We start from the raw sequence: 15418 nt of genomic DNA, 5'->3' as shown, positions 1-15418 counted from the left end.
AGCTCTGTCCCACCTTAGGGCCTTTACCCTTGCTGTACCCTCCTCCTGGGATGCTCTTTCCCCAGATTTTCCCATGGCTGGCTCCCAAACGTCACCTCCCAGCGAGGCCTTCCTTCCCTCGATCGACATTAGTCCTTCCTCCCACCTTCACCTCTACACAAGCTCATCACCTGCTTCATTTTCTTAATAGCATTTACCACTCTACAAAACGCTATTGTCTGTCTTTCCCTTTAGCGTGTAGGCCCTCTGCACCACTTGGTTCCAGAACTCCCCGCGACCTGCGCGGTCCTACTCAGCCCAGCGTTTGCCCCCGGCGCCTCCTCGGCTCCCGCAGCCTCTGAATCCCTAACGCGGATGTCTCTTACAGTGCTGCCGCCCTGAGCTCCCCCTGGCGGCCAAACAACCTCACTGCTCCAGCCCGGCACAAACACGTGGACACCGCCTTGGACCCCAGTCCGCTTTATTCCGGAGGGCGGGAGACTGAACAGCCCAACCAAGGGGGCGAGTTAGGAGGTAGGCGGAGTCTTGTGGGGGCGGGGGAGGTCCCGGAGCCGGCTAGTGGGCGGGGTCTAAAGGGAGTGGCCAGTAAGGAGGGCTCGCTGTTCAGGGCCTGTGGAGTGGGCGCGTTCCAGGACGAGGGGGCGTGGCCCACCGTGCGCCCGCAGGTGGGCGGGGCTTCGCTGGGTCAGGCGGCACCAGAGCCGCCTACCTGCCGGGCGCAACCCCGTTGGTCTCCATGTCGGTGAGGTTGCCCCGCAGGTCCTGCTCCTCCTCGAAGGCCTTGAACAGTGAGTTGAAGTTGCCGGCTCCAAAACCCTGGAGCGGGAGAAAGGAGGTGAGCTGCGGGCCCAGGAAGCCAACCGCTGGGGACAGGCGGTCCTTAGTGGTACCTGGTGGTTGTAGCGCTGAATGACTTCCAGGAAGAGCGTGGGCCGGTCCTGCATGGGCTTGGTGAAAATCTGCAGGAGGTAGCCTTTCTCGTCGTAGTCCACCAGGATTTTCAGCTCCTAGGTGGGAGACAGGGGACTGGGTAAGGGGGAGACTGGCTGGCCCCTCTAGCCTGGAATGGTGGGATATTTAGGAAGGCCATGGTGGCTTCTGCACCCCCAAAGCCAAGAAAAGACCCTTTTCTGCAGCAGTTCCAGACACCTCCAGATAGATTCTCCAGTTGTCCCTATTACCACCTCCCCGCCTCAGCCCCTGTGTTAGCCACCCAAGGCTGGCCTGGACCACCCAAGTAGCACCCACACAGCTCTCCCTGCTTCTTCTCTTGCCTCCTTACAATCCATCTTCCCCACATTCAGGGATCTTTCAAAAATCAGATCATCTCACTCCCCTGTTTAAAACTCTCCAGTGGAAACCAGAACCCTCATATGTGGCTGGTGGGAATGTAAAACGATGCAGCTGCTGTGGAAAACAGTCTGGCAGTTCCTCAAAAAAGTAGAAGTAGAGTTACATATGACCGACCCAGGAATTTGACTCCTAGGTATCTACCCAAGAGAATTAAAACGTATGTCCACACAGATACTTGTTACCCAGATGATCATAGCATTATTCATGGTAGCCAAAAAGTGGAAACAAATGTCCATGAGCTGATGAGTGGGTAAGCAAAACGTGGTCTATTCACCCAATGGAATATTATTCAGCTATAAAAAGGAACAAAGTACTGACACGTGCTACAATATGGATGAACCTTGAAAACATGATGCTGAGTGAAAGAAACCAGTCACAAAAGATTATATGATTCCATTTATATGACATGTTCAGAAAAAGCAGCTCTATAGAGACAGGAGATCAGTGGTTGCCTAGGGCTGAGGGTGAGGAGGTGGAATGGGGAGATTGGGAGGTGGTGACTAAGAGGTTTGAGGTCTCCTTTTAGAGTGATGAAAATGTGCCAAAATTGATTCCAATGATGGCTGCATAATATAGTGAAGAGCCAAAACCCACTGAATTATGTATTTTTAAAAATGATGTATGTTATGTACCTTAAATATCAATAAAGCTGTCAAAAACAAAACCAGAAAAACCTCCAATGGTTTCTGGCCACAGAAGAACAAAATCCGAACTCCTAAATAGCCTACCAGAGGAATCGGCTCCTGCCTACCTCTTTGACCTGGGCCACTCCTCAAACACTTCCTTTCATTCACTCTGGCTCTCTTTCTGTTTCTCAGATACTCAGAGCTTGCTCCTACCTCAGGACCTTTGCACTTGCTGTTCCCTCTGCCAGGACTGCTCTTTCTCTAGGTCTTCACACAGCCAACTCCCTTTCATCATCTCGATTTCACGGAAATGTCACCTCCTCAGAGAGGCCTTCCCCGACTGCCTCCTATATAGCAACCCCAGATCACTCTCTGTCATAGCCTGTTTTAAGTTTCTGCACAACACCAACTCTCTCTCTCTCTCTGATGGTGTTTGTGTTATTTATTTGTCATCTGTCTTCTCACTAGAATGCAAGTTCCATGACGGCAGGGACCTGGTCTGCTTTCCCGGCTGCATCCCACTGCCTGATGCAAGGTTGAGACAACATTTGTGAGGCAAGATGGAACTCAGGGCTTGTTCTCCTCGGCTGACCGAGGATCCTGGTCTAGGCCTTACCTCCAGAACATCAATATTCTCCTTCACCCGGATCTTGGCCGACTTGAGCTTCTCCCGCAGTTGTTTGTAGTATGTGGACGGAACAGCCAAAAACTCCATGCCTCTCTCTCTCAAGTGGCGAATCTGTCTCAGAGCAGGGTCAAGGTCAGTCCTTCTCTCTCCATGCTCAACACTCCCAGCCAGGGGGAAGTGCTAGGCCAGGAGGAGGCAGGGTCCCTACTCCAGCTTCCCCAAACTGCCAGGATGCAGTGTGACCTCATCCCCTTCCTCCTCTGGGCCTTGTGGGTCCCGAGGGAAGAACAGCAATCACTAACATTTATGGGACCTCATTACGTGCCTCTCTCGAGCACTTTCTATGTACTGTCTTATTATGTCGATGCAGTAATCTTTTGAGACATTTGGATGATTATTCTCCCTATTTCATAGCTGGGAAAACTGAGGCATTGAGAGATTAAGTATTAATATCTATTCTCAATATAGGAGCCAGAGGGATTTTATTAAAATACAAGTCAAATCATGTCACTCCTCTGCTTACCCAACGGGGGTGTCTCAGAGTCACATTCAAAGTCCTCACCATCTGCCCCCACTCCTACCTTCTGGCCGCATCTCCTACCCTTCTCTTCCTTGTGCATTCTGTTCCAGCTGTTCCTTTAACCTTCCTCTACCCTGGCTGTCCCTTCTTCCTGGGGCGCTTTCCCCAGATTTCCACTGCTTCCTCTCTGTCTTCTGCATTCTTAAATGTCTCCTTCTTAGCGCCAGGACTTTGGTGACCACCTAATTTAAATATACAAAGTCCCGGGACTTCCCTGGTGGTCCAGTGGGTAAGACTCTGCCCTCCCAGTGCAGGGGCCTGGGTTCGATCCCTGGTCAGGGAACTAGATCCCACATGCCACAACTAAGAAGCCCGCATGCCACAACGAAGATCCCGTGTGCCGCAACTAAGACCTGGCACAGCCAAAATAAATAAATTAAATAAACTAAAAAAAAAGAAAAGAGAAGGAAAAACTTGAAATTAAAAAAAAAAAGTCCTTCACCCTCCCTCACCCATGGCCCTGCTTTATTTTCCTCTATAGCACTCACTGCCATCTAACAGATATTTTACTAATTTTGTTCTGTGCCTCCATAAGGGTGGAAACTATTGTCTTGTTGGCTAATGTATCCCAAGTACCTGAAACAGTGCCTGGCACGTAGTAGGTGCTCAATAAACATCTATTGCGTGAATGAATGAAGTTGCCATGGTCATGGTGAATTCTTGGTTGGGCTGGGACTGAATGGGACAGGCCAGGCTCTTGTCCACTTGGTCGTACTGCCACATTAAGAACAGGTGGGACCCAGCCTCCCCAAGGGCTGGAGCCATAGACTCAGGACATTTAATTTGGATGAAAGGACCTAGTGGATCTTGTAGCTTAATATCCTCAATTTCAAGTTGATGCAACTGAAGCCCAGAGAGGGGGTTGAATCCCCCAAAGACTCACAGTAAGTTACTGGCAGAACCAGGTCTAGAGCCCAGGCTTCTTGTTACTCTGGCACTTGCTACCTCTGTAGCAGAGAGACCAAACTCTCTAGGGTGGGAATCTGCCTGCACATGAGTGGCACGAGCCAGTAAGGGAGCCCTGTCAGCCATCTGGGCTGACGAAGGGGACCCAGGACTGCCACTCGTCACCCCCATCCCCAGCCTCTGACTCCGTTTTGCAGAGTTTGGCTCTGGAGCTGAATGGGAGGTGAATTAGGACCAGGAATGGGCTTCTAACCGCTGTGATGATGTCTTCAGTCTTGAGAGCAATGTGCTGGACCCCAGCGCCCCCGTTATAGTCCACATATTCCTGTGGGAGGGAAGCAAGGAAAGCATTGTCAGTGGCCCCGTCACCCACACCCCTGCCCCTACGAGAGCCCTCAAACCTCTTCCCTGCTTCCTTCTTCCTCAGCCAAGGCCCCCGGGGCCCGAGGGAGGCCCCACCTGGATCTGGGACTTCTTCCTGCCCGGCGCTGGCTCGTTAATGGGCATTTTGATGGACTCCTCGTAATTGGCCACCACGATGGACCGCAGAGAGCTGTACTCCGTGTGCACCTGCGTGTCATCCACCGACCAGAAACGGTGGAACTGCAGGTTCTTCAGGTACCTGTGGGGGGGTGGCCAGAAGGGCACAATGGCTCTGATGTTGGCCTGGGACCTGCCCCCCGCCCCTACTCCACCTTCCAGAATTTGTTCCCTGAGCAGGCTCCAAAAAGGGTACCACCTTTCACATCACGCACATCATGGGTTTGTACCTTTATTATGACAATTTTCCTTTGGGTGGAAGTAAAGCATCTGATAACAAGGTCCGTATCCATGGCACCACTCTAACAGATCGAGGTGCTTTTGAGAAAGGCTACTTGCTTCTAATTTGCACACACGTGCTCTTTGGGTAGTGACAGCCTTCCTCCAAGCCTCCCTGGACTGTGACACCCCCTGTGCTGATTCCCCAAGGTTCCTCAGAGGGAGGACCGGTGGGTCACTTCGGGCCTTAAATCCTCTGGTCTCCATGGTGACAGATTTTCAGGGAACAGATGAATCAGTGACCTCAGACTAACCTGCCCCCACCTCGTGCTCTATTTCCCGACAAGACCTGGCAGTGGGCCTGTCACACATGTGGGAAGGGCTTGGGCCAGGGACTCACCATTCTGAGGCAGACACCATCTCCTGATCAGGCTGGTTTCCCACAATGTGATCAATTATCTTGAGACTGCAGTTGGGCCTGGGAGAGGAAGGCAGTTAGGGGGTGAGGAGAAGGCTACTCCCTAAATCTCTTCCTTCCCCCAGCCTCTCAATAACAGTAACTGCTCATTATTCCATAGCACTTACTCTAGACACTTTATCTGCATCAACTCACACACTATTACTAGCCCCATTTTACAGATGAAGAAACTGAGGCTTAGAAAAATAACTTGCCAAGGTTAAATAGCTAGTAAGTGACAGAGCTGGGATTTGAACCAAGGCAGTTGGGTTCCAGACCCTAGGCTCTTGGCCTCTATGCTGCCTCTTCATGCCATCCTGGGGGATGCTCAGGGGCTCCCCAGCAGGGACCAAGATGTTCTGTCCCCTCTGCATGGAAGAGAGGGCACCCCACCCTTGCCCCAAGGGGCACTCACAGCTTGGAAAGTAGGGGGTCGACGAATGCTGGGACCTCAAATCCAGGCAGGAACCAGCCGGTGTAGTTCATCTTCTCCACCAGGGTGTGTGTAGTGTCCCCATACTGTGGGTGGCGAACAGCCTGAGGTCCCATCCCTGCTGAGGCCAGGCTGCATTTCATGGTGCCAACACAGCCCTGGGTTCCAACCCAGACCTGGCCCTAACTCCAAGTGTGATTTTGGGCAAGTCACTTCCCCTTTCCAAAATGAATTGCAGTCTGACATTTGGGAATTTGACAGTCTGTCTGCCCCACAGGACCAGAAGCTCTGTGGAGGCAGGGATGCCATTTTGCTCATGGTGCTGTCCTGGCACATAGTAGGTGCTCAATTAAAATGTGTTGCCTGAATGAAGAATGATGAGGATGTTGGATCTAATTATGTGGAAGGGCCTTTTCAATCATTCTAACAATCTTTAAGTTGTATTAAATCTTGAGGAGGAAGGACCTATGATTGTATCAGGTGCTAAACAGACTTGGTAATCTTTGCTGCGTGTCTGTGATATGCCAAGCGCTGTTGTTCTAAGTGCTATACACAAATCATCTCATTTGATCCTTTAAATGACCATGGGAGGAGTTATAGCTGAAGAAACAGGCACAGAACGGTTAATTAGCGTGTGGCAGATCACACAGGTGGACCACGCAGGTGGTAACTTACTCATTTAAACGGAGTCGCAGAGAGGTGAAGTGATTTGCCCAAAGTCACACAGCCTGAGTGGGGCGGGGCTTCCCTCCCACCTCCTTCCCCAGACCCACCCATCTCCTTCCTTGCTATCAGCCCCCACTGGGGAGGAAGGGAAGCCCAGAGGTGTGACTGGTAGCCCTCCTCAGTCTCTGCACACCAGCCAAGAATACAGGAGATCAGAGTCCAGGGAGAATGTCTGCACTTCGAGGCACAAGTGTGGGATGGTATAATGGAGTCAGGGGTTGGGGAGGGGGGTCCGGGCATCTAAGTGGGTGTGGACAGCAGGAGAGGTGGGGCACTGAGGTTAACTCACCGTCTGCAGCACAGCAAACTTCACCTTCCCAAACTTATCTTGCTCTACCCAGGGTTCCCGCACGATCTTGGCGCCTCGTTCCCGGGCTTTCTGCAGAGGAGATGGGGTGGGAAGGTGGTCAGTGCTGGACCCTCAGTGCTGGACCCTTTGTCTGCCTTGCTGGATCCCGTCTGCGTGGTCCTGCCGCAGCCTCCTCCAGTTTTTCCAGCCCCAGGCAGGAACTCCAGTGAACTTTAGCTGTTGCCCTTGACACCCATGGCTCATGCCCATTTGGCAGATAGGGAAACTGAGGTCCAGGCCCAGAGCTGGGGCTATTTAAGACAAACCAGGTGGGGGTGGGGGTCTGTCCTACCTGTCCTGTGCTAACTCACTCTGTGGCCCTTCGCCCTCTCTAGTCCTCAGTTTCTTCATCTGTAAAAAGGGTGGTTGGATAAGACAAATACAAACTGACATTTATTGAGCACCTACTATGTGTCACACCTTCTGCCAAGTGCCTTACATGCATGAATCATGTATTTGATATTTAGCAAAACCTTATTACTGCATGTCTATGCTTATCACATGTCAGGCACTGTTGTAAGTACTAGTCTCTTTAATCTGCCCAGCAACATTACATGAAAGGCACTATTATTGTCTCTATTTTATAGATGAGAACATTGAGGCACAGAGAATTTAAGTCACTCACCTGAAGTCACACAGCTAATAAGATTGAGACCCAGCAGTCTGCCTCTGGAATCTACACTCTGAATGTCTAAACTGCCTCTTGAATACAGCGTTTGGTACAGTCATGCTCAAGAAATGATAATTGTGATCTCCATTTCCTCTTTGTAACAACTCAGTGAGGTAGGTGGTTATCCCCATTTTACAGATGCCGAAACTGAGGCTCAGACAGAGGTTGCATGGCTACTAAGGGGCAGAGTGTCACTGGAACTCAGGTGTGTGTCAACCAACATCTGGGCGCATCACTCCAGTGTGGCAGTGTCTTCCAGCCCTGACTGATGGGAGTCCCTGTCGCAGACAGAGGGCAGGCCGAGCCTCACTGGTTCGTCTCCGCGCCAGCCCAGGTGTGGCCTCACCTGCACGATGTAGTCACAATCCTCCACCTCGAAGGCAATGTCCTTCACTCCGTCGCCATGTTTCACCAGGTGATCGCCCATCTCTGTGGCCGGCAGGGGAGGCAGGTGGCGCTGGAGTCATGGCCCCTCCCCTGTACTCTCAGCCTTCTGGGCTTCATCTCCTTCTAGGCTGAGGCCCCCTCCCTGAACCTGATCCACCCCTGGGTCCCTAACCCCCACCCACAATACCACATCTCCACTCCCTGGCATCCCAAACCCTCTGGGGCCCCCTCACCTTTGTTCCAGGGGTTGAGGGCAGAGGAGAAGATGAACACAATCTGAGACGTAGAGGAGAAGGGAGGCGTGGCTGGTGGCTCAGGTGAGCTTCTGGAGGTGCACCCCCAGCCCCCCTCCCTGTCCACCAGCGAGATACCCCTGGTGGGACATTAGGACAAAACCCTTCTTCCCAGCCAGGCAGGACTGTTGACCCTGGGTTCCTGTCCTTTCTCAGCCTTAGCTTCCCCTCTGGTCCTGAGGGATGGGGGCTTCTCCTGTGCCAGACCCTCCTGGGGCCTTGGGATGAGCTGCTGGTCAAGCCTCCCAGTGGGGAGAGCCCCAGGGATCCATGGACCAGGGCACTGCTCAGATTTCCAGTCTGACGTCTGAGGCCTTTGCCAACCTTTCCTGAACATCTGTGAGACCAGCGTTGGGCCAGGCCGAGACGTAGACCAAACCAAGAAGGTCCCTGTTGCATGTCGTACAGAGGTGCCGGTGGAGGGCCCAGTGGGGGCTGACCTCAGTGCACGCTCCGCTAACCACACCGGGCAGCCTGGAAGAGCACTGGGCCGCCTGGAGGAAGGTGCCAGACCTGTCAGGGAGCTCAGAGACCAGCAGGGAGAGAGTTGGCCCTCCTGGATGGGTGGGGTCCTGGGTGGACACTCACCTTCCCTTGCTTGATCACGTGGCTGACCACCTCCCGGGAACCCGTCTCCAGGCCCTTGTAGGCTAGGGGTTCAAAGCCCATCTTGCTGCAGTAGTACGACGCGGCCTGAATCACAGAGTTGCAGACGGGCCCGTGAGGGTCGAGGGCCCGGCCCCCAGTCCCCCCAGCCTGTCTGCCCTGTTGCCCCAGGTGCCAAGATCCTCCTGGGAAGAAAGCCCGCTCCCTGGCCCACGCTGATCTCAGGTAAGTGTCCCACTGGGGTCCGCGGCCCTGATTGTGTAATTAGGATCCAAAGAGTGACTGTCCGTCCTGGGACTCTCCCAACATTGGCCCTGATCCTCCCTTCCCGGGGCCCAATCACAGACCCAGCTGGAGAACTGCCCTTGTCCTGGAGGCCCCCTTGCCTGCCCTCTATCCACTCTCAACACCTTGCCCAGCTTTTACCTGCTTCGCATTGCCAACCCAGAAGGTCACGGAGTGAAAGTGGAGGAATCGGCCTCTCTCAGGCTGCAGAAGAAGAGAAGGGGCAAGGCTGAGTCCCTAGAAGTGGGTCTAGAAAAGTGCAAGTGGAGAGGTGTCCCCTAGCCACCTCCCTTGTCCCACCCTCAATCCCAGAACTGAGGAGAAGCCAACCCGCCCCACCCTGCTGCTCTGAAGGCTTGCCAAGCCTTGAAAGAGGTTTCTCATGTAGAAATTGAGCTCCTGTGGGCTCGGGATTGGTGAGCCCCCTTCTCCCCCAGGAGGCCTGCCCAAGTTTCACAGGGGGAAACAGCCTTATGCTACAGCGACACAGATTTAAGTTAGACCTTAGAAAGAACTTCCAGACAGGATTAAGAGATTGGCAGGAATTTAAGAAGAGGTAAAAGTTTTTCTTAGGCGGGCAAGGTTGAGTCCAGCTCAGTCTAGACATGGCGGGGGAGGGCAGAGGTGAACTTGAGTGTGCATCCAGAACGTCACATAACCATCGTAGCTATTATTCCTCTTCTGCTCTGCGCTAACATCCCAGTCTCCTGGGGCCCTGACCCCGCATTTCCCCTCCTGCTTACCTTCTCTCCTTTGTTGCTGTAAGTCGTCTAAGGAGAAAGAAAAGGACAGTAAGACATGGAAATTTGGACACAAGGTGCTTCTGGAAATCTCACTCCAGATCCGTGCCGTTGGCAAAAGCTGCCATGGCTCCAGGCAGGCTCTTACCATGACTGATCTTGGTCACACTTCCTGCTGGGGGGACTGGGATGAGAGGCCAGCAGAGCGCTGGACAGAAATATTTAACACCCAGCCAGTCCCGCCCCTGGCCTCCTGGCCTTCCTGGGGGTGGGAGCTGATCCTGGAAGCTCCTAGGCCTGGAAGCCTCTGATCCAGCCACGGCCTCATTGGACAGGGTGACGCTGTCAGGCCTAGAAAGGGGGAGCGACTCGCCCAAGGCCACCAGCCAGTTGGGGGCAGAGCCGGGGCCAGAAGCCAAGGGCACATTCTTTCCAGGACCCTGGGCTGGGACTACGATCTTTGCCCTCCAGAATCCAAAGCTGAGAAGCCAAGGCCAGCTTGGGTGCAGAGGTGGCTCCAGAATTCTTATTCAGGGAGAATTTGAGGGGGATTAGGGACTGGTCTTGAAGCCAGCCACTTGTTTGCGTAGCAAGTGTATGGTTTATATTTAGGTAAAAAGGTTGTATTCAATAGTGGTTAGAGGCATGGGTATGGGGGTTTGAATCCTGGAGGTCTACGTACTATGTGACTGGGGAAACTCCTCTAAGCCTCAGTCTCCCATCTGTAAAATGGGAACAATAGTAGTGTGGCAGGGCATTAAATGAGATAAACGTAAGTTTTTGGAATAGAATCTGGCACACAGTAAGATCTCTGTTAATGCTGGTTATGATTAGTTATGTTTCTTTGGGGCTTTGCGGGGGCTGATGGAGAATAGGGGGGCCTTGGCGTTGCCACAGCCTGGGTGTTGGGAAAGAGGTTGTGGCCCTACCCCTGGCCCAGAGTGGTGGGAAGGAGGAGCTTACGGCTCTGGGAGGAGGAAGGCCTGGGTTCCTCCCCAGCATCCCCCATACCCCGAATCCTCAAGGCTCACTTTCCTGGAAGATGGAGTAGTGACTGCTGGCCAGCTGTGGCATTTACCTGAGGGCTCCAGGACAGCCCCCTGCCTCTAGCTCCACGTCAGTCCCCAGAAACTCTGTTGCTGAGACATCTTCCTGGGGAACTGACTTCATCAACTATCCTCATTGCCTGGAAACTCTTCCCAGACCCTGATGCCGGCCGTCTCAGCCAGGGACTGTGCCAACCCCACCCCACCCTCTTGCATTTTGGCTCCCTAAATGTCCTGCATTAGCCGTTTTTGTTGTTGTTGTCTTTTGAGAGTAATATTTAGTTTGTCCTAATTATAAATAATTCATAGGTTTTCTTTCCAATTTATTTAAACTAAAAAAAAAAAAGTTTATGGGACTTCCCTGGCAGTCTATTGGTTAAGACTCTGTGCTTCCACTGCAGGGGCTGCAGGTTCGATCCCTGGTCGGGGAACTAGATGCCACATGCATACCACACCTGAGTCCATATACTGCAGCTAAGAAGCCCACATGCCACAACTAAAGATCCGAGGTGCTGCAACTAAAGATACTGCATGCCGCACCTAAGACCTGGCACAGCCAAAATAAATAAATAAATTTTGAAAAAATATTACACTATGTATATATATACACACCACATTTTCTTTATCCATTCAGCCATTGATGGGCACTTAGGTTGCTTCTATATCTTGGATGTTGTAAATAATGCTGCAGTGAACATGGGGATGCAGATATCTTTTCGAGTTAGTATTTTTGTTTTCTTTGATATATACCCAGAAGTAGAATTGCTGGATCATAGTTCTACTTTTAATTTTTTGAGGAATCTCCATATTGTTTTCCATAGTGGCTGCACCAATTTACATTCCCACCAGCAGTGCACAAGGGTTTCCTTTTCTCCACATCCTTGCCAATGCTCATGTCTTGTCTTTTTTTTTTTTTTGCGGTACGCGGGCCTCTCACCGTTGTGGCCTCTCCCGCTGCGGAGCACAGGCTCCGGATGCGCAGGCTCAGTGGCCATGGCTCACGGCCCTAGCCGCTCCGCGGCACGTGGGATCCTCCCGGACCGGGGCACGAACCCGCGTCCCCTGCATCGGCAGGCGGACTCTCAACCGCTGCGCCACCAGGGAAGCCCACGTCTTGTCTTTTTGATGACGGCCATTCTATCAGGTGTGAGGTGCTAGCTTATTGTGGTCTTGATTTGCATTTTCCTGACGATTAGTGCTGTTCTGCATCTCTTCATGTACCTGTTTGCCATTTGTACGTATGTCTTCTTTGGAAGAATGTCTAGAGCTTCCGCCCATTTTTCAATCCAATTTATTTGTTTTTTTGCTAGTGAGTTATGAGTTCTTTATAGTCAATATATTTTAGATGTTATCCCCTTATCAAATATATGATTTGCAAATATTTCTTCCCACTCAGTAGATGGCCTTTTCATTTTGTTGATGGTTTCCTTTGCTGTGCAGAAACTTTTTAGTTTGATGCTAGTCCCACTTGTTTATTTTTGCTTTTGCTTGTGGTGTGAGAAGCCTTTTTTTTTTAATACAGAAAAACGAATAATCTTGGCAAGTTATGACCTCTAGGATCATTCAATCCAACATTCTCATTTCTCAGATGAGAAAAACTGACAAACAGCAAGAAGGTGCCTGACGTTACTCCCCTCTTTTCTTCCTCCTCCTCCTCCCTCCCTGCCTCCCATGTCTTTCCCTACCAACCAGGGAGCAGAGAGGGGCTTGTAGCAGGGAGGAGCTCCCCTCCCCACCCTCCTCAGCAAAACCTGCTAGGTCCCCTGGGCCACTCTCAAGTTTCCACCTCCTCCAGGAAGCCCTCTCAGAACTCCCCAGCCCCAGGTCAGAGGTTCAGCTGCTTGGTTGCCATGGGTCAGCTTTAGTCAGCAACCCCCGAGGTGGGGCCCAGGACAATCAGAGAACTTTCCTAAGCCACCCAGTTAGCAAGTGGCAGAGTAGAACTGGAATGGGAATCAGGCTGTTCTAACTCCAGAGCCCACACTTTTCATCTCTGTCTTGCCTTCTAGACAAATGGGACATATTGATCCCCCAACTAGACAGATGGGGAAACCAAGGCTTGGAGAGGGAACATATGTCCCTGGGGTTGTGGAGCTGGTAAGAACAGAGATCCAAGCTCTGGCCTATTTGCTTCTGAAGCTGGATCCCCTTCCACCAGTCCAGACACCTTTTTCCTTTGCTCCGTTTTCTGGGCAAATCTGGAGGCAGGCGAGGTGGCCCCACCTCCTTATCCTGCCCCTGTTGGGCCAGCCTCCTCTCAGTGTCCACCTTGGTCTCCTGGGTCTAGGTTTCCAACTGAGAAAATGGGGGTGGAGGTGGCCCAGAGTGGCACTCACAGGCCAGAAGGTTCCACGGTGAGGAGGTGTCTCAGCGCAGCCCTCCCGTCCCAGGTGAGGAGGAGGACCTCGTCCCCTTGCTCTCGGCAGCTGACTCAAACCCCCGCTCGCGGAACCTGGCCTGGCCTGTGTCCTCGGCACAGTCAGTGTTTACTGAATCAAGGAAGCATGTCAGCAGCAGCAGCAGCCCTGGATGCCAAAGTCAAGTGTCCAGCTCAGCTGGCCAGGGCTGTTGTCTTCGTCCCTCCTACCCTCTGGACTTTGCTCCCAGAAACACTGTGGGTCTCAGTCACACTCGGGATACACCCCTAGGTGCCTCCCCCATCTGTGGGCAGGGGTGGGAGAGGGGGGACCTGCAGGACCCAGTTTTTGGAGCCCCCGTGTCCCCTCCCAGATGCTCCCTCTCAGGCTGGGCCCAGTTGGAGAAGAGGTCAGCAGCGGATGGCTATGGCTGTCTTGGTTCTTTGTTCCCGAGTGGCCAGTTTATGCCCCTCCTGAGCTAGGAGCTGGGTCCCAGAGGCCTTGCTCAAGGAGCCCGCTATTCAGATGGGCTCACTGACTCACCCTCCACTGGGCCCTGGTGTGTAGAAAAGGGTGAACACAGCAGGCTTGAGGCTGCTATTTGTAGAAAGACCTGCTTGCAAGGTTGAGCCTTGGTTGGCGTCGAGGAACTTGGGTTTCAGGAAGGTTCCCACCATCCCCAGAAATGATAAGAGGCCTAAACTGTACAATGTGGCTTATGCCGAACACCTGCTTGTCTCCTGGGAGCCTGGGGTTTTGGTACGTGCTGTGCAGTGGGTGCCTTCGTGACCAGCCTCCAATGAAAACCCTGGAGCTTTAGGCTCAGGCACACTTCCCTGGTAAACACTTCATAACCTCTTGATGGAAGAAATAAGTGCATCCTGCGTGACCCCGCTGGGAGAAGACCCTTAGCATCTTGCCCCTGGTTTCCTCTGGACCTTACCCACACTTCTTTTCCCTGGGCTGAGTTTGCTCCTTTTGCTGTAATACGACTTAGCCGTGAGTCTGACCATATGCTGGGTCCTGTGACCCCTCCTCAAACATCATCAAACTTGGGGGTGGTATTGGGAACCCCTGACACACTGGTGGCAGCAGTGGGATTCGCCTGACAGACCCCCGACTCACTGAAAGATGGCAGAAATACTGTTTTGGGAAAGGAAGGATGGATTTGCAAGGGATGTCCTTCCTAAGATGTGAATGTGAGATTCCTAGCTGTGTAAATACTGTCTCTCTTCTTCCTCATGACCATGACCAAGGTGGCCTTGGCCCTGAGCTCCTTTCTGAAGACCTTGCTGAGCACTCAGTACCTGCCAGGGGCCGTCGGGTGGCCTGCGTGGCCTCCTGGGATGGTTGACCAGCCTTTGATGCCTGGGTGGCTGTGGAGTTGCCGGCAGTGTAAGATAGCAGCTTAACTACAGCCGAACCTGTTGTGAGAGGTAAAAATTACCTCTGGTTTTTTTTTTTTTTTTTTAAGTCTAAAGTGCATTTTGTCAGGGAGCAGGCCTGGGGATTTTTTAAATTTTTAAAAATATTTATTTATTTATTTTTGGCTGTGTTGGGTCTTCATTTCTGTGCGAGGGCTTTCTCTAGTTGCGGCAAGCGGGGGCCACTCTTCATTGCGGTGCGCGGGCCTCTCACTGTCACGGCCTCTCTTGTTGTGGAGCACAGCCTCCAGATGCGCAGGTTCAGTAGTTGTGGCTCACGGGCCCAGCTCCGCGGCATGTGGGGACTTCCCAGACCAGGGCTCGAACCCGTGTCCCTTGCATTGGCAGGCGGATTCTCAGCCACTGCACCACCAGGGAAGCCCTACCTGTGGAGTTTGACAGCAACAGATGGAGCCCCAAGAGAGCTGACTAGCTGCATCCCCGTGGTTTCTCCAGGCTGCACAGGCTAAAACGAGGGGGAAATGCCCAGTGTGGGTGTTGCCTTTGATTTTTTGTTCTCTCCTCTAGACAGGAGGAAGAACAGCCCAAACATTCCCAAAGGTGAGCTTTAGGTGGCCCCCCAGATGTTGAAAGTTTGCATTAGTTTTCCTCTAAATGGGAAGAAAAAAGTTAAATCTGTTCCCAGAGCTGGAGAAAAGCTTTAGATAAACCAGAGGGGAAAAAAGGGCGGGGGGGGGTGATCTAGCTGCTGCTGCCATAGCCTCGCCCACCCGACGCCCTGCCCCCCCTCCCACACCTGCCGTGAATGTTGAATTTATTGCTAGGGGCTTAA

At 52.5% G+C, this 15418-nt stretch overlaps 1 protein-coding gene across 1 annotated transcript; it reads right to left on the bottom strand.

Annotated features, from left to right (window-relative positions):
• Positions 1-451: 451 nt before the first annotated feature.
• On the bottom strand, positions 452-10028 carry HPD (4-hydroxyphenylpyruvate dioxygenase). Its single transcript, XM_081252624.1, has 14 exons — positions 9947-10028; positions 9802-9828; positions 9200-9262; positions 8756-8860; positions 8108-8150; positions 7834-7916; positions 6758-6847; positions 5725-5828; positions 5253-5330; positions 4553-4715; positions 4347-4418; positions 2596-2718; positions 891-1007; positions 452-816 (listed from the first exon to the last, which is right to left on the bottom strand). Exons 1-14 carry the CDS (start codon positions 9947-9949, stop codon positions 706-708), a joined length of 1182 nt encoding a protein of 393 aa, XP_081108750.1. The 5' UTR covers positions 9950-10028; the 3' UTR covers positions 452-705.
• Positions 10029-15418: the final 5390 nt, after the last annotated feature.

This window comes from Mesoplodon bidens (genome assembly GCF_964165515.1).
Source record: "Mesoplodon bidens genome assembly, chromosome: 13".
Taxonomy (NCBI): domain Eukaryota; kingdom Metazoa; phylum Chordata; class Mammalia; order Artiodactyla; family Ziphiidae; genus Mesoplodon; species Mesoplodon bidens.
This window is presented reverse-complemented; position numbering and strand designations above follow the sequence as displayed.